This window comes from Triticum aestivum, chromosome 7D (assembly GCF_018294505.1).
Source record: "Triticum aestivum cultivar Chinese Spring chromosome 7D, IWGSC CS RefSeq v2.1, whole genome shotgun sequence".
NCBI lineage: Eukaryota > Viridiplantae > Streptophyta > Magnoliopsida > Poales > Poaceae > Triticum > Triticum aestivum.
Genome location: NC_057814.1, coordinates 537,325,873 through 537,344,458, shown reverse-complemented (window position 1 = coordinate 537,344,458; position 18,586 = coordinate 537,325,873). Strand labels below are relative to the sequence as shown.

The following is an 18,586-nucleotide window of genomic DNA, read 5'->3' as shown; positions in this document are numbered from 1 at the left end:
ACTCTCTAGGGCAGCCGGCCAACACGGCCGGCGGACGAACCCTAGGTACGGGCGGCGCGGCCCCCGGCGGCGCTCATGGAGGCCGACCGCCCCCGGGGCGGCGCGCGGGTGCGGAAGCGGCGGCGGCTAGGGTTTAGAACCCGGAAACTGATACCATGTTATAAGGGAGAGAAATGTTTGGTGGAATTGTTGTCTTTCTTGCTTGAACCTCGTGGGCATACATATAGGAGTACATAATCATCTTGAGTATAAGGCAAGGTAGAATAATATCATATGCTTTCCTAGCTTTTCTAATAATCACGATACTCAACAGAAAGCTTATGAAATTGCTTAGGTTGACTCCCTCAAAAAAAGAAGGAGATTGCTTTGGTTGACCATGTGACATATCCATGCCGCCTGCGACGGCGGCCGCGCCCCTGCAGCTGGACGAGGGTATAGGGCAACCACTCCTGGTTTTATGCAACCCGTAGGGGTGCAGCCCTCGACGCCGGTGGTCGTCCAGCAGCCTGGTCATGATGTCCAGGCCACGTAGACCGGGAAGAGCATGCCGTTGTTGGGCTCTGATGGTACGCAGCTAACGCATGATAATGTGGTTCAAGAATCAAGATCCACCGGCCTCGAACAATATTTCAAAAGAACAAAACGCGTGCTGTGCGTGTGGCTTGGGGGGACATGTTTCATTGAACTGTGATGCCGTGTTGCGGGATTATTGCTGCTGATTGACCTCTGTTAACGATGCCAAAGCCGGTGATTACCACTCATGGTGTTTGCAGCCACCATTTGTTCTTCGAAGCAAAAAGACCATCAAGTTGTAGGCCTCGTTTTGTGAATGCTAAAGCAGGGCCGGTACAGGTGCTCGATGGTTCATTGTCGGCTTCTCAAGTGGTTTCTCCGGGTTTTTTTTCTCCGATAAAGATGTAAGTATATTACTTCCTCTGTCTCATAATATAAGAGTGTTTTCAACACTAGTATAGTGTAACGCTCTTATACTATGAGACAGAGTAATTCATAATAAATACAAAGCATGAATTCCACGCGCGCGCGCACACACACAAAAATACAAAACATGATGAACGACATCTGGCCACTGCGTAGCAAAAATGCACACAATCAACCTAATCGTTCAACATGGTAAAAGAGGCAATATAATGCCAATAATAAAGTCATATGAGACTGAAACTATTCCTATGCCAAGTGAGTAAATGAGCCGATCCGAAAATTATGCTGTCATCCATGTTGCGTAAAAATTGATGAGTGAATTTTCACTTCTATTGCCATGTTTAAACCGAATATTCTCATATTTTTATGGGATAATCACTCCGAGTTGTCTTTTAATAACTAACAATTAAAAAAGGATTGTAAATATCCTTGTTTATTTTATTTCCTACATAAATGAGCTATTTTAGGTGATAAATCAAGTCATAAAGGAAGTATATTTGGCGTGAAGGTCAATTCCGATCAACATGAGCTCGCAACAGTGGGATGAGAAGACGATGTGTGTGGTACAAGCATGGATGTCCACGCTCATACCATCTGCCACCTACTATGTGACGTCATGGCTGACTACTTCTGTGAACGTGTCTTTGGCTTATTCATAGGAGGCGCCCCAAAAACCCATTTCACCCGTCTGCGCTGTTTGTGCCTAAATTCGGTTTACATGCAAGATCGCTGATGCGTACATCTTGGTGGCTGCGGAAGCGCCGATTGATCTGGATCACCCCCTCGTCTCTCGCTCGACTATCGTCTCAGCCGCTGCCGCCACGCCGGCGCACCGCCCGAATTCTACATAATCGATTTTGCTCCTTCCGTAATTGGTGTTCGTTGGTTGAAATTAAATTGATGTTTGCAGTCGCTTGCTGTTAGTAAGATTCGACCCTAAGTGCATATACTTGTCACCTGTCCCATTGGTTTTGATTCTCCGGTGCTCAAGGTCTGCAACTCTGCATCTCGTTCTCTTGCCATGGATCGCTTATCAAAAAGAAAGTAATTACAGGTCTCTGGCAGCCGTCTCGCCAGCGGGTCCAGTTGATAAACTTAGGGTTTAATTATTGTGATGATCTTTTGATAAAAATGAGTCAGAAAATGATGCAATCCACGTTGTGTTCATAACTAAAATTGCAGCAGTTACCCTACGTAATTGTCCATGGTACCATTTTACCCTTAAGATAACGGTACTCCACAACTTTTGATGTCGGTACACCTTTGATACTAGGTTGGAGTACCAGTGAACATTATCCGTTGGATTTGACTAAATGGACGGCTTATATATAATTAGGGGTACTGTAAAAGAGCTCTAAACTTAAAGGAGAGAAAATCCCTTCACCGCCAGAGGACGGAACGTGATAAACATTCATCAGAGCCGCTAGGCTGACTACCGCCATCTCCACCGTAGCCTACATCTCCATTAAGCATGAAACTTGTAATCGAGAGTACATCACGATAAGCAGCATTGTAAGACTTATAATAGTTCATCTGCAAGTATGAATCTTTACAATGTCTATTGCTTGTGATTTATTCGCGATGTATGAGTAGTCCCTTCACGCTAGGATCGAGACATGACCTCTGTTGAGCCAAGTCAAGCGAAAGACTAATTCTGGAAAGCTTTAAGAGAGTTTATTGTTCTATGCCTTTCTGATGGGAACCTCCTATTGCTTCTTCCAATTTTGAAACAGGGATTGGTATGTTGACTTTGCCCTTCCTTTATACAAAGAGCACCTAGTTTTGCTAAAGACTTGTCTAGCCCGGGGGACTTTTAGTAACTTGATTGAAGAAGCTTTCAAAAGGAGGTTCAAAAGCTTTTTATGCCAGACATCTCTTCAAACCTTCCCGCTTTATTAATTTTGTGGTAGTTTGACCTGGATTGATGCTTTTCTTATCTCCTTTCTTCTTTGAAAATGTGCCCCAAAGATTCCATTGCTCAACGGCTTTCGCATGACAACTATAACATCAAGCCATGGTAAACTACCAAAGTTTCTCCTGTAGTGTACCACCAAAGTTCAACCTTCTACTTGTTGAGTTGCATCGCCCGCATCGTGTTCAATTGTAAATTCTGACAAAGGTGCTTCCAACTCCCAGTTCAGGGATTTGAGGTCCTTAATAACTGAGGTGTCCCATTGTGCGGAATGGTCTTGGTTGGACAATAGAACCTTGATTCGATAGTAGTCGGTCATGGGGTTGTTTGGCTGCATGTTCCACAACAACACGTAGACAAAATATATATGTAAGAATGTTTACCATTGCAATGTTGATTATCTGGATAAGGTCTTGAGCGCAAACACACAGATGTAGGTGAAACCTTTAGCCCTAGCATGTTTTGTTTTATTATTATCTTTCAGTCACCACTATGATTTAATCCAAAAATTGGAATTCTTCGTGATCTTGAGCGCAAATAAAATGATAATTAATTACACAACAACAAACACATCAAAAAATGACATCAAAGAGATCATTATCACGTAGGGAAGCTCATGTGATCTTCGCATTGAGAAACAATGGAGAAAAAAGCATCTAGTTACTGCTATGGATCCATAGTCTGATCTTTGCATTGAGAAACCATGGAAAGAAAAGCGTCTAGCTACTGCTATGGATCCATAGTCCAAAGGAAACTAGTCACGAACAATAATGGTGGAAGATAGGTTGATGTAGATGTCCACCGAGATGATTTCTCCCTCTGGCACTGTACCGGAAAAGGCCTCCAGATTAGATTTGTTTGGAACAGAGAGGGGCAGCGGAAAGGTATGGCTCCTCGATATTTAGGGGTTTTAGGGCGAACAAAAAATATATGCGTCGAGAGGCGGTGGAAAGGAGCACCAGGTGGCTCACACGGCCACCTCTTGGCCTCTTGGGGCCCATATGGCTACCCCATGTGGGCCTAGGTACTCTGGAAGCTTCCTGGCACAAAACTTTTTCTGGAATTTTTGCAGCTCCATGAAATTGATTTATCTGAAAGTCCAAAAACATGCAGAAAAAGGCAACTAGCACTGAGCACTGAGTTAATAAGTTAGTCTAGAAAATAATAAAATTGATGCCAAAACTACGACAAAATGATATAAACATATACGAGACACTAATAAATTATAGATACGTTTGAGGCATATCAAGGCCTGCTGGTTAATCATGGACTGGGCTGCGGAGTGGGTTAGGTGGAGCTGGGCCGGCCTACTACTGTTGAGGTAATGGGTCTACACGTCAAATATTCTAATGGGTTGTTTGGGTTGAATTAGGATAGGATATTTCATTTCCTTTAAAATAAAAAATAAAAAAAGGGTTTTGAAACTATATGAAGAGCCAAATAAATTCTAAAAGAGTTGAGAATTGAATGTGGCCTCTTTGACATATTTCAAAGCTCCCCCCACCCACCCACCCCCAAATTAGGACTTCGCTACAAATCGAACATCTTTGAGCATGGCAAACCGATCGTAGTTATGGCAATTTCCTTTAGCATGGATGTCAAATATTTGCCATGGTTAAAATCCGACGTCTGAGTTCACTTCATTTTATGGTATGATTATTAACACTAGATTTTCCATGGTTAAAAAGTATGATGTCCTATTATTAACATTACTGAATTTTTGGTGTACGCCTCTGTTGACTAAAGAACACCAGGTGCAAAATTTGGGAGTGAGTCTTGGTGTTGAAGGGCAAAAAGGAACAAAGTGGTATAAAATGCATAATATAAATAATAGAAATATTATTTATAATTTGCCATATTAAAATTATTATTGCGATTATCATGATCATGTTTAATTATTGCAATGCAATGGTGGCATGATGACATAGAAGAAAAAAAGTAACATGAAAATGGTTTAGGTGGCTATTATACCTTTTGGCTCTAGCATGGAATACTAGGAGATGTGACTATCGAACAATCCATCATCAACATGTTGATTGGAATACCGCTACATATTTGGAGTGAAAACTCTTGTCCTGATATTTTTTGCCAGGGCTTAGAAGCGACGAAGTTGCGTCGTTACCTTGTTCAAGGTGTTGCCTACTTGGTACACACTTGCTCTTGTGATGGTCTTCATTGATTGGTCTCAGCAATCAGGATGAGAATTACTATTGTCCAGACCATCTCCAGTCGAACATGGCAACGATGTCGCTAGGGGATTTATCCCTTCTCGAAGACGTCGTTGCGGAAGTAGTCGACTTAGTCATATGTGTTAGTCTCATATCGTGTAGTAGTCGGTCATAGTTGCAATTGTTCGGTACCCTGCTTACAAGAATGGTTGTGTGCGTCACAATAATGTAGAGTTTAGGGGGTTTAAAATTATATAAAAGCATGTTTATGAGATCATATGATAAACACAAGCTAGTCTAACTTGTGTGAATGTACATTTTTTTTGAACCGGGCATGCCCCTTTCCATTTGCATGAAACGGAAATACAATAGTATCTGACATAATCAGGAAGAGGAAAGGAGGCAGCGAGTTCAACACACTGCCAGGAAATCCACTATGCTCGCCCGTCATCGAGAGGAGCACCATGTGACGAAAACCTGACAGCACCTACTTAGTTCAAACCTATTACAAACCAGGAGGGAACACAAAAGTGAGGCCAGCTAACATTTTTCCCAGCACAGATAACGCCTGCTCATAAGAAAGCCTTGACAAAGCACAGCAACCCCAGCAGCCAGACGCCTGCTGAGCGACGCCGACTCAGCACCAATCACCAAGAGAGCACCTCCATCAGTATAGAATCTAGATCCATTAGGCAAGAACATATTGCACCCCACATAGAATTGCCATGTATTATTAGGGCAGAGCTCAGTCCCCAGGACTACTCCAATAGCCCTCCAAGCTACTCGTGCCACAGGACAAGAAAAGAACAGATGGAATACTGTTTCAACATTGTTGCAGAAGGAACACACAGGGTTCCCCGGCCATTCTTTTTCTTCTCATCACAGCTCTGATAAGCACCACATGTTGTGCCATTTGCCATAAGAAGATCTGGATTTTGAGAGGCGATTTTGCTTCCCAGATCCATTTACAATTGCACCCATAAAGAGGTTTTTCCAGCCATTTATACATAGATGTGTGAAGGTACATGACACGTGTTGACAAAATGACAAGCACCATTGCAGCACCTACCCTTTCTTTTCTTTCAGACGATGACACGATGATCACCACCACCCTGCAACATGTTTCATCCACGGATCGGCTCCACTCATCCTCCCGAGCAAGCACTCATGACCATCTCACCACCTCATCTCACACAACAACACCACGCCCAACAAGGAAAAAGAACCCAAAAAAAAGGTCCGTTTCCAGCCCCCAACACCCAGGACCAGAAAGGAAAACACACAGCACACAAACTCCGAAACAGAGCCATCAGCCGGCCAGCATCCCCGGCCCCACCCGTCAGTTTCCACGGCATGAATGATCATTTTCGTTCCATCGATATTCGAACGAAAGATGCCATGGCAATCGCATGCATGCAGCCTTTTCTTTCCTTTCTCTCCCTCTCCCTTGCACCGTCGCACGACACGAGACGAGAAAAAGCGAGCAGCGACGCAAAGCAAAGCAAAGCAAAGCGAAGCCACCCCCATCATCTCTGCTCCGCTCCCTCCCACGCTTTTCTCACTCTCCCCCTCGGGCGCCTCTCGCCTCCATCATCCCCCCCACCGCTCCGATGGCCTCCTCTGTCTCTGACCCTCCACTCCTTCCCGTCGTCGTCGTCCTCCTCCTCCTCTCCGCCGCCCCATTCCTCGCATTCTCCTCGGAGCCTCTCAACGCCGAAGGTATTCGTCTTCTCACGCACTTCTTGGCGCTGCTTATCGCCGTCGTGGTGGATTAATTTAATCACCTGCTGCGGGCTCACGTGCAGTGATGGCGCTGGTGGCCATCAAGCAGGGGCTGGTGGACGCGCACGGCGTGCTGAGCAACTGGGACGAGGACTCCGTCGACCCCTGCAGCTGGGCCATGATCACCTGCTCCCCCCACAACCTCGTCATTGGCCTGTAAGCTCCGTCGCTCCCTCCCCCCCGGTATCCTCTTCCTTCTCACAGCTCCGTTAATCGGTCTCGTGCGGCCGCGTTTCAGGGGAGCGCCCAGCCAGGGCTTGTCGGGGACCCTGTCCGGGAGGATCGCCAACCTCACTAATCTTGAGCAAGTGTGAGTAATCATCCACAGGCCCTCTGTTTCTTGCTTGCTTGCTTGTGTGCGCTTCAGAGTTCAGACACGCTGATGGATGGGTCGATTGTGAGTAATTTTCAGGCTGCTGCAGAACAACAACATCACGGGGCGGCTGCCGCCGGAGCTGGGCGCGCTGCCGAGGCTGCAGACGCTGGACCTCTCCAACAACCGCTTCTCCGGCCGCGCGCCCGGCACGCTGGGCCGCCTCTCCAAGCTCCGGTACCTGTGAGTGAGCCACCCCATAGAACACTACACTCCTCGCTACTGTTACCACCACTTCATGGAATGTTGAACAGTTAAATTACTAGTAGGTGCTTATGTCTCTGTGTGTTTTTGGCGTAGGAGGCTAAACAACAACAGCTTGTCGGGGCCGTTCCCCGCGTCGCTGGCCAGCATCCCACAGCTCTCCTTCCTGTAAGCTACAGTACAAAATTACCCCCGCATTTTGCCTTTTCTTCTTCCATTGGTTGAATTTGATCCATGATCCGACGCCCGTTGCTGCTCGTGTCCCCAGGGACTTGTCCTACAACAACCTCTCCGGCCCTGTCCCGTTCTTCCCCACAAGAACCTTCAAGTATGCTGCACTCCTCTACTCACTTTCATATTCAATTCGAACTGCCACCCCAGACCAATCGCCACTGTAGTAGTATATCCTGTTAACTAACCAAATCTGTGTCTTGGCATACGTGCAGCATCGTGGGCAATCCGATGATCTGCGGCAGCCATGTCGACTGCGCCGCCGCGCTGGCTCCGGCCACCGGGCCATTCCCGCTGGCATCCACGTCCACCCCGAGCAGCAGTGAGCACACCTCTATCCATTGCTATGCTACCCCTGCCTGTCTAGTCGTGGCTGCTTTTGCTTTTGCTTTGCTTTCTGGGAGTGCGTGGTCGAGAGCGAGAGTTCCGTCTTCCGTTCCTTTCCACCCCACTTTCCTTTGCCCTGTAGCGCGCGATTGCGACTGCGATTGGGAGCAGACGTCTCTCCTCCCGTACTGTGGGGACAGCAGCTGAGCTGAGCTGGGGATCATCAACGTTTAATTTTGTTTGGGCATTCCTGTGTGTGCAGGGAGCAGGTCAAAGGCTGGCGCGGTGGGAGTGGGAGTAGGGACAGGCCTGGGCGCCTCCTCCCTGCTGCTTTTCGCCGTGTCCTGTCTTCTTTGGAGCCGCCGGCGCCGGCAGCGCTGCCCCTCCCTCCTCGGTAAGCAAGCGCCGCCGTCGATCATCCTCCTCTGTCACGCATATTATCATGTCAATGATTCATTATTGGATGCAGAGCAAGGTGGTAGAGATTTGGAGGGCGGGGTGGCGGCGCGGCTGGGGAACGTGCGCCAGTTCGGGCTGCGGGAGCTGCACGCGGCCACGGACGGGTTCAGCGCCAGGAACATCCTGGGCAGGGGCGGGTTCGGGGACGTGTACCGGGGCCGGCTCGCCGACGGCACGGCCGTGGCCGTGAAGCGGCTCAAGGACCCCAGCGGCGCGTCCGGGGAGGCGCAGTTCCGCACGGAGGTGGAGATGATCAGCCTCGCCGTGCACCGCCACCTGCTCCGCCTCCTCGGCTTCTGCGCCGCCGCCTCCGGCGAGCGCCTCCTCGTCTACCCCTTCATGCCCAACGGCTCCGTCGCCGCCCGCCTCCGAGGTACGTATCGTATGTACGTGACATGCACCGATGCATTACATACACGTTAACGTTGGCGCCGGTGGCCGTGAACGAGAGTGAGATCGACGGGGCGGTCCGCGGGCGGGGGACCATGCATGCATGGGATGGGAGGCCGTAGTCCGCCCAGCCCCGCCCTGCGCATGCCAGTCAGTGCCTCAGGCGTGGTCGCGCCCACCGCGCCCTGTACTTGTCGCTGCCGGCCGTGGCCCGCCCACGCAGAGCGCCGCTCAGGCGAGACAGGCCACCGCGCTCACGTTTTGTCCGCATCCTGACCGCCTGCCGCGGCGCCCGGCACGCCCCTGCACCATGACTACGGCAGCGGTGCTCCAGCACAGTTACTTCACTGCCACTTACGGCCGGGCACGGGCGCCAGGGCGCGACCACGGACACCGCCTGAGCGGCGCTATGCCATGTCCCACCCCATGACCATGAATACGTACGTGGTCCCGGCCGGGGGCGTAGACGTAGTACTAGGGCGCAGGCGCAGCCCAGGATTACGTTTTGTTTCATGCTTCCTTTCGGCCTGCTCGCTGCAACCGCGACAGGGAGGGCAGGGGCAGGGCAGGGCAGACGGCAGAGCACGCAGACACACACACAGCTAGTACTACCAGCTCGTGTCTGGTCGCTGTTGCAGCCTGCATTATCTACATGCTACGCTACTGTATCTGGCACGTAGACTGGTACCCTTGGGAACGTATGTACAGTACGCGCGCCGTAGTCTCCACTTGTATGTATGTATGTATGTATGTATGATGTTTGGGGTTTGGCGTGTATGTTGCAGGGAAGCCGGCGCTGGGGTGGCAGACGCGGAAGCGGATCGCGGTGGGGGCGGCGCGGGGGCTGCTGTACCTGCACGAGCAGTGCGACCCCAAGATCATCCACCGGGACGTCAAGGCCGCCAACGTGCTGCTGGACGAGCACCACGAGGCCGTCGTCGGCGACTTCGGCCTCGCCAAGCTGCTCGACCACGGCGACTCGCACGTCACCACCGCCGTGCGCGGCACCGTCGGCCACATCGCCCCCGAGTACCTCTCCACGGGCCAGTCCTCCGACAAGACGGACGTCTTCGGCTTCGGCGTCCTGCTGCTCGAGCTCGTCACCGGCCAGCGCGCGCTCGAGGTCGGCAAGGGCTCCGGCCTCAGCCTCACCCACAAGGGCGTCATGCTTGACTGGGTAAGCGCCAAGCCCATACATCTCTACTCTTGTCTCCATTGACGCTCAACACCAAAGCATTTTGTATCTGATAGTATATATGTTTGGTCTGTTCATTTGAAAGGTGAGGAAGGTGCACCAGGAGAAGATGCTGGACTTGCTGGTCGACCAAGAGCTGGGGCCTCACTACGACAGGATCGAGGTGGCCGAGATGGTGCAGGTCGCCCTGCTCTGCACCCAGTTCCAGCCGTCCCACCGCCCGAGGATGGCCGAGGTGGTGCGGATGCTCGAAGGCGACGGCCTCGCCGACAAATGGGAGGCCACCAACCGGCCGCCGCGCGACGGCCTTGGCGACGACCACCGCAACGACCCCAACGGGTGGGGCTCCTTCAACGACTACCATGACAATGGCGGCAGCAGCCTCGGCAGCGACGAGGCGCGGTCAGTCGACATGGCGGAGGAGATGGAGCTGTCAGGGCCGAGGTAGCGGCGCTGCATGTTCAGAAAGAACAGCCAAATTCAGAGCACTTCGAGAGAAAAGAAAGAGATAGAGGGGTGGGGTGGGGGAGAGAATGGGGATTGGATTTGTTGCTAGCTAGTACGTAGTTTCATAGCTAGTAGTATAAGATGTTCAGTTTTAGTCGACGAGATGTGTAGCTTCTGATCAAGCGTTCGCTTTCCCTAGAAAGATGTAAAGAAAATTTGTTGGCTTCTCTTTTACGGGGATCCATTTCCGCACACAAGCATCGAGAACAGAGAATTTCATACGCAACCTCAAGATGATCTTGTTGAGCATCAATGGCATCTCCATAGCACTTCATAGTTGTACTTTTATCGTGCTCTTTACTTGAACCCTTCCGTGCGTTTCAATTTGAATAATTTGGTTTGTATAAACTCTAAAATTGTGATATTCGTGAATTGTGTGGACCTTAATTATTATCTTTGGATTTAATATGTGTGCAAAAATGTAGTTGAAATATAGTACGCAAACTAAAACTAGAAAGATTGGCAAAAAGTCAGGGAGTTATGTTTAGGGGATCAGTTAAAACTTAAAAACCACACTTTTCAAGAGGAGAAAATATACTCATCTAAGAGCATCTCTCATCAATACCCTATAATTCTCTAAAGGGAAAAAGCGGTCAAGCACACAGATTAAAGCAAACCGAACACAAATCCATGATGTTCACATTCAGAAATGATAGCGACGACATAAAAGTTGACAAAAGATAAATACAACGGTTCATCAATCTAATAAATGTCTGCCACACATAGACATACAACTAGGGAAAGGGTCGATTACAAAAGAGAAACGGGATGCAACTCTTTCGTATCTAAGCTTGAACATAAGCATATGTTGGCCGAAGGTGAAAATAGAGTGCTTCCCAATCTCCCATAGTCTTATTCCTGAAACACGAAACAAAAAGTTCAAAGTAATGAACATATTATCAACCTCATACTGAACATCCAAATTGCAAAGGCTTACCCTTTGTTCCGATATACATGGTTTGAATCCCTCAGAAAAATTTGCCACATATGGGCATGTCATCGAAGCTCCAAAGGTCCATGTTGCCAACGACATCCTGAGGCACATCAAAATTCAGTAGGCTATCAATCAACTCATCCACGCTATCATCCATAAGATATCTCATCCAAGGTTCAAAATTGATAGCATTATTCTCCATAAAAAGAGGCACCAATGAGTTATATGTGTTATTCTTGACAACCGCAGATTTTGCTCCTTCAGCAATGGTAGAAATGGGAGCAATTGATGATATATCTAGACTCTTGGTGTCATACTCCCAGTCCAAGTTAGAGCAGCAAAAAGAGTTGCTTCCCTGGTCAGAGTAGATATCCATTACAGGAACTTCAATAGGGGCAGCAGAGTTCATTGCAGGGACAGGTGGTTGGTTTGATGCAAAGTCAGCAGATCCTGTTGGTTCCTCTGGAAAGTTAACCTCGGCCTTCTTGCCACGGATCTTGTGTGCTTCAGCATCATAAGCTCTTGCAGCTTTTTTAGCACTGTTGAAAGTACCGAGCCAGACACGAACACCCTTGCTAGGATCTCTGATTTCAGCAGCCCACTTACCCAAGGGGCGCCGACGGATAACGTTGATTTGGTTCTTTCTCTTCCTTTTTGCTGGCCTTTCTGAAGGACCGTCAAAACTAGCAGTAGGCATGGTGCTTAAGTCATCTGCAATGGAAAATCAATGTCAATGCTAAGAGGGACCAACACGGACAAATTTCTCACAAATAGTAAATAATTTTGTCATGAATTTATATGTAAAATAAAATGATCGTAATGAACACTGAACCATGATGAGTCGAGTTCGAGTGAAAGCATCATGAGTCACCCACAAAACAAATAAATAAAAATAAAAATCACAACTTAATAAAAAATCCAGGGTTCTGATAAACAGACCTCATGTTATAGACCTTCGACATCATTCCGCAATTATTAATCTACAAATTGCATTATAGACGATGCAGAATCAAGGATATTTTTTCAGTCTGATTCAATGATTAGTAGAATAATCATTTAGACTGATAAATGAATCAAGCATAGAACAATCCTCGGTTCCTAACGCACCTACAACTATCTAACAAGGAAACAATTCTAGAGGCCCAGACCTCGGTAGAAATAGCCTACCAACCGAACACAACAGAGATGGAAAAGCCTAACTCGTCACCCAAATCACTCCATGATAGCACATCCAATCCAAAATCACTAAACAAACAAGAGTAACACCACCGAAACATAGCCTTCCAACAACAATCCCTGCAAAATTTCTCTTACCACCCAATCGAACGACCAAACTGTTCTCGAACCAATCACATAATCTCCTATTTCTACTACCTCTATCCTGCTTACTAGCCCCCCTCGCATTTTTAGGTCATACTTTTTACCACGATTTTAACCAGCAAATACATAAGTTAAACTTAGCAAAAATAATATCAAATCTACACTCAAATAAGAATCCAACAATATCTTTTTTACGACATGCATTAATATTTTATTAGTTAATTAGTTTGTTAAAATTTGACCCAAAATACGATGGAGACTAATAAACCAAGACGAATGTCGTAATACATAGTCAAGCACTAAAGGTAATGATACGCATATTAAAAACTAGTCCACGCGAACCAGGGTTGATACCATGGGAGAGGGACCTCTTGACGGCGACCAAGGGCTTGATCTCGACTTCCTCATCATCGTCGTCCTTCTCAGCCACCCCACCGTGACCGAGATCCAGGTCATAGTCCCTGGAGTCAGCCTTGAACTTCTCAAAATCGGCCTCAAAGTCCTCCTCCTCGTTGTATAGCTCGAGTCCCCTGTGCCCGCTGTGCCCCGTGAAGCGCCGACCCCCGCCACCTCCTCGCCGGTGCTTCTTCTTCTCGGGCCACACCGTGACCTCCATCACCTTCCGCGTCACCACGGGAACCTTGACGTCCGCGAGTAATGCTCTGCCGCACATGATGGTTGTTCGTACCTTGTCGCAGTCGTCGTTGGGGGAAGGGACCTAGCCGGAATTGGTAAATGGGCAGAGGTTCTAATGAAGCAAGACAGCAGGTGTGGGTTGGCAGGTCGGGGCGAGGCCAGTCCCCTATATATGTTGTGGTTGTGTGATGGTTCAAGAGGGCGCGTGGTGGGGCTCACGCGTTAGCGAGAGGCCGTGCGACAGGAGGAACGCACGAGGCAGGTTCCGAAAGTGAGTGTTTCTACTCGGTGAATCTTGCGTGCTTGTCCATGGGAGAAGTGGTATTTCTTGTATTATGCCTCGCGAATGAACAGATGGATGTATGTTTGACTTTGTTTATTTGGAGGCAAGCCAATATTTATTAGCTCAAGATTGTTGTAGTACATACATGTAGTACGACTGTACCACTACTGTCATACACTCTTTGTCCAGGTTCATCCAACTGAACGTTTAACCAAAAATCTTCTCATAAATGATCATGTATAATGCTAAGATCTTTGCAAATCACTCATGGCTATTTACGTCATTTATTAGCTATACATATTGTACTAGACACCTGTATTATAATTGTACTATTACTGTATTGGACGGGTTCATTCAACCGAACGTTTAACCAAAAATCTCATCATAAATGATCATGTATAATGTAAGATATTTGCAAATCACTCATGGCTAGTTACATCATTTATTAGCTCAATATTTTACTACAAACTTATAGTATAAAACTATAAATGTACTATTACTGTATTGGACAGGTTCATTCAACCGAATGTTTAACAAAAAATCTTATCATAAATGATTGTGTGTAATGCTAAGACCTTTGCAAATCACTCATAATTATGCCATTTATCAGCTCAATATTGTACTACATGCGTGTAGTACAACTCTACTGTTGTTGTACTCTCTTCATGTGGGTTTATTGGACGGATTCATCCAACCAAACGTTTAACCAATATCTTCTTATAAATGATTGTATGTAATTTTAAGATCCTTGCAAATAACTCATAGCTAGTTACTTCATTTATTAGCTCAATATGGCACTACGCGATGTAGTACGACTGTACTATTATCGTCGTACACTCTACGTCTGGGTTTATTGGATGGGTTCATCCAACTGAACGTTTAACCAAAAATCTTCTCATAAATGATTGTGTGTAATGCTAGGATCTTTGCAAATCACTCATAGCTAGTTACATCATTTACTAGCTCGAGATTACACTACACACCTGTAGTATGAATCTACTGTTGTCGTAGTCTCTTCATCTAGGTTTATTGGATAGGCTCATTCAACCGGACGTTTAACCAAAAATCTTATCATAAATGATTGTTTGTAATGGATCTTTGTAAATAACTCATACCTTGTTATGGCATTTATTAGCTCGAGAATGTACTACACACCTGTAGTACCACTGTACTACTAGTATAGTACATCTCTGTCCGAGTTTCATTGAGCTGAATGTTTAACCAAAAATCTTCTCATAAATGATTGTGTGTAATGCTAAGATCTTTACAAATCACTCATAGCTAGTTACGACATTTGTTAGCTCAAGATCGTACTACACACCTGTAGTATGACTCTATTATTGTCGTACTCGCTTCTTTATTGGGCGAGCTCATCCAATTGAACGTTTAATCCAAATCTTCTCATAAATGATTGTGTGTAACTCTAAGATTCTTGTAAGTCACTCGTAGCTACTTACTCCGTTGTTCTCAAAGAAAAATACAGTTACTCCATTAAGTTACTAGCATGTACTTTATGTGCAATCATTAACATTATTATGCGATAATTATATGAATTATAAGTTAGCATTGTAATGTTCTCATCACATTCTTGAGCTAACCATGTATATGGAGATCTAACATTCGTTTTAAAATGAACATGACATCGACCTTGTATCTTACTTAATCTTTACCTAATAATAAAGCACGAAGTGCTTCTCGTCATCCATCGCACACTTTTTGCAAAAAACCCTCTATTTTCTATAAATTAACCCACAATACACGTTTAAGTCACAACCAAACTGTTTTTTTGCATTTTCTCAGAAAACCCCCTAGCGTTTCAGATAATCAACCCGCCGTCCATCTGTAAGTCAGCCGAATCTTTTTTTATCGTTTTAACAGAAAACCTCATGACTTTTCAGTTAATCAATCTGCAGTTTATCTAAAATAAAATTATCCATATCTTTTAGGCCGTAACTCCGATTTTAACATGTTATATATCAAATTTGATTAGAAAAATGTGTAGAATCTTTATGATGTTATTTTTAGCAGTTAAATATTTCTAAAATATTATTTTGGTGCAAACTTAATCTATAGTGCACGATCCGGTCTTTTTCGTGCCGGCGACGATCCGAATTGCAAATAAACACCCATTAAGACTAGATTGAGAGGAAAGAAAACATCGATAACCACTCATGCACACCTCTGAAAAAACTCGCTGGAAAAACAACATATTTCTCATCTTATTCTGAGCGAGTGTGCCTGAGAGAGAGATAGAGAGAGAGATAGATAGATAGATAGATAGAGAGAGAGAGAGAGAGAGAGAGAGAGAGAGAGAGAGAGAGAGAGAGAGAAAGAGACGCATTAGGACTAACCACATACAAACGCGTTTTCGTTGTATGGGCACTAAGGCCACCGTCGACAACACAAATATGATGCCATGTGAAAATAAAGACGTGGGCCTATTAGGGTCTTGATTCATGATTATTGGGTTAAGAACATGTGTTATTTTCTCACGCGTTGCAACACACTGACTCTTTTGCTAGTATTCAACCAATATCCCCTTATAAATGACTCTGTAAGTCTATGATCCTTGTAAATCATACATATCTACTTACCCTGATTGACTTACTATCAAGTATGTGCAATCATTAGCATTATTATACAGTTAGTTAATGAATCTGTATGAACATTAAAACTTTTTTATAATGTGTTCATGATCTAATCATGTATATAGAGATTTAAAAAAATGTGAAATAACGTGGCAACATTGATTCACGATTTTGTGCGTCTTACTTGAGACCGAGAAGAAATACTTTGAGAGCAGTTTTGTTTCTTTTGAGAGGATGTGACGGCTGATGCATGAATCAAGCACCAACTCTTGGCCAAAACATAGTTTTGGGTAAAAAATCTACACCTGATTATTTTATACTCAAATAGCATAAAAATTGTGAAACCATAAACAGAAAAATTTAATAATATCCAAGAACTTTCTATATATTACGTGGTTTCCAACCTTGTATCCTAACTAACAATGGCAAAAGGTAACTTCGGGGCGGTCTTTCTGGGTTGGTTGATGCATAAATTATGTTGCAGATCAATACGTAAATTTGTGTCTCCATTCTACTTTGAGAAAAAAAGAGTGTAAATCATCTGAAATCGGAAAACGTACATGCCTAGACCGCATGAAACCAGGAAATGTAAGAGTAGAAACCACGTAAAAATAGAAAACCCCTCTTGCGGGTTGGCTTATTTGGTATGGTGCTACCTATAATCAAGGGAGGAGCCAGGTTCACACTAGGCGATGGGCCTATTGTGGTTCACTACAATATTCTACACATGTGTCCATGGATGTCATGCCCCGGACGTGGCCAGGAGGTCAGGTCCCAGCTCCGGCTTGGGCTATGATCTAAGAATATATTGAAATCTTTAACAACATAAGCAAATATTTAACCCCGTCAAAAATTTAACCATAGGCAGTTTCAAACATCTATGTCCTACCTAAAAATGAGAAAATGTGATACTACAGTATCTTCTACAAGACAAGGACGAAAATTATTCCTAATACATGGATTAAAACCGGTTTCAGCGACATGGGGCCAATACCTTTAGAGAGGGACCTCTTGACGGCGGTGAATGGATTGCTCTCGACAACCTCGCGCCATTATCCTCCTCAGCCACCCCACCCCGCCCGACATCCAAGTCGGATTCCCTAATGTCGACCTTAAACTCCTTGACATCCACATCATCGTCCTCCACCCCGAGCCCGACCCTAAATCCGTCGAGCCTCGTGAAGCACCGGCCCCTACCGGGCCTCCTCTTCTCGGGCCACAACATTGTCTGGATCACCCTCCAAGGCACCATGGACGGCTTGAGGTCCGCGAGGATCGCCCCGCCACACATGGCCACTAGTACCTCATCATAGTCATTGTGGGGTAGGAGCCTCGCCTGAATTGGTAAATGGGCAGAGTTTTTAATGAATTGGTGGAGCGGGTCTGTAGGTTGGCAGGCTGAGAAGAGGACATTCCCATATACACATGGTGGTCGACGGCGGCCCCCTGGGCAAGGGGGCACGTCGGAGGGCCCATGTATAAGTGAGGGGTCGTGCAATGGGTGAAAGGCACCAGGTAGGTTCTGGAAGCGGGAGTGGGGGGGGGGGGGGTTTGATGCTGGCCTCTAGAGCGGGGGTTGCAGGAACGATCACGCTGTCGTCTGGTGATGTGGAGAAGCGGGTCGCACCATGGCCGTGCGATGGATGGAGACCGCCCGTCTGCAGTGTTGTGGACCATCTTGGTGACTGCCTCTGTGGAGGGCGAACGACTGACGAGTAAGTGCTTACCGAGGCCGTGGCGGCGGCGATAAGAATGGCCGGCGTGGGTCTGTTGAACCCTAGCATGAGGAGGGCATGCTGCGTCGCTCCTGCTACTTGTGAGCTGCGTTGGCATTTCCTTGAAGATGAGAGGATGATGCAGTACAGTAGAGATAAGTATTTTCCTCGATTAAGAACCAAGGTTATCAATCCAGTAGGAGAACCACACAAGACCTCGTGAACATCACCTACACACAAAAGAACAAATACTTGCACCCAACGCAAACAATGGGTTGCCAATCCCTTGTCGATTAATTGCAACGATCAAATTTGATAATGGTAGATAGATAAACAAAAATACAAAATAAAAATAACGGTAAATAAATTGCAGCAAAGTATTTTTGGATTTTGATATATGATAAAGATAGACCCGGGGGCCATAGTTTTCACTAGAGGTTTCTCTCTTGAAAAATAGCATACAGTGGCTAAACAAATTACTGTTGGGCAATTGATAGAAAAGCACATAGTTATGACGATATTCAAGGCAATGATCATGTATATAGGCATCACGTCCGAGACAAGTAGACCGACTCCTGTCTGCATCTACTACTATTACTGCACACATCGACCGCTATCCAGCA

The 18,586-nt window shown here is 46.2% G+C and overlaps 2 protein-coding genes across 3 annotated transcripts; one reads left to right on the top strand and one right to left on the bottom strand.

Annotated features, from left to right (window-relative positions):
• The first annotated feature begins 6,499 nt into the window (after positions 1-6,499).
• LOC123167942 (probable LRR receptor-like serine/threonine-protein kinase At2g23950) lies at positions 6,500-10,761 on the top strand. Of its 2 annotated transcripts, XM_044585798.1 has the most exons (11): positions 6,519-6,738; positions 6,825-6,957; positions 7,040-7,111; positions 7,214-7,357; positions 7,475-7,546; positions 7,647-7,706; positions 7,825-7,931; positions 8,199-8,330; positions 8,406-8,768; positions 9,571-9,962; positions 10,066-10,761. In XM_044585798.1, the coding sequence occupies exons 1-11, from the start codon at positions 6,630-6,632 to the stop codon at positions 10,426-10,428; spliced, it is 1,947 nt and encodes a 648-aa protein (XP_044441733.1). In that variant the 5' UTR covers positions 6,519-6,629; the 3' UTR covers positions 10,429-10,761. The 2 variants fall into 2 exon arrangements, with proteins under 2 accessions (XP_044441734.1, XP_044441733.1); XM_044585799.1 differs by having other exon boundaries at positions 6,500-6,738; positions 8,199-8,768.
• Positions 10,762-11,455: 694 nt separating this feature from the next.
• LOC123171255 (ethylene-responsive transcription factor 1-like) lies at positions 11,456-18,032 on the bottom strand. The gene is made up of 6 exons (XM_044588837.1): positions 17,976-18,032; positions 17,243-17,584; positions 14,816-14,869; positions 13,806-13,859; positions 13,084-13,459; positions 11,456-12,132 (listed from the first exon to the last, which is right to left on the bottom strand). The coding sequence occupies exons 1-6, from the start codon at positions 18,030-18,032 to the stop codon at positions 11,456-11,458; spliced, it is 1,560 nt and encodes a 519-aa protein (XP_044444772.1).
• Positions 18,033-18,586: the final 554 nt, after the last annotated feature.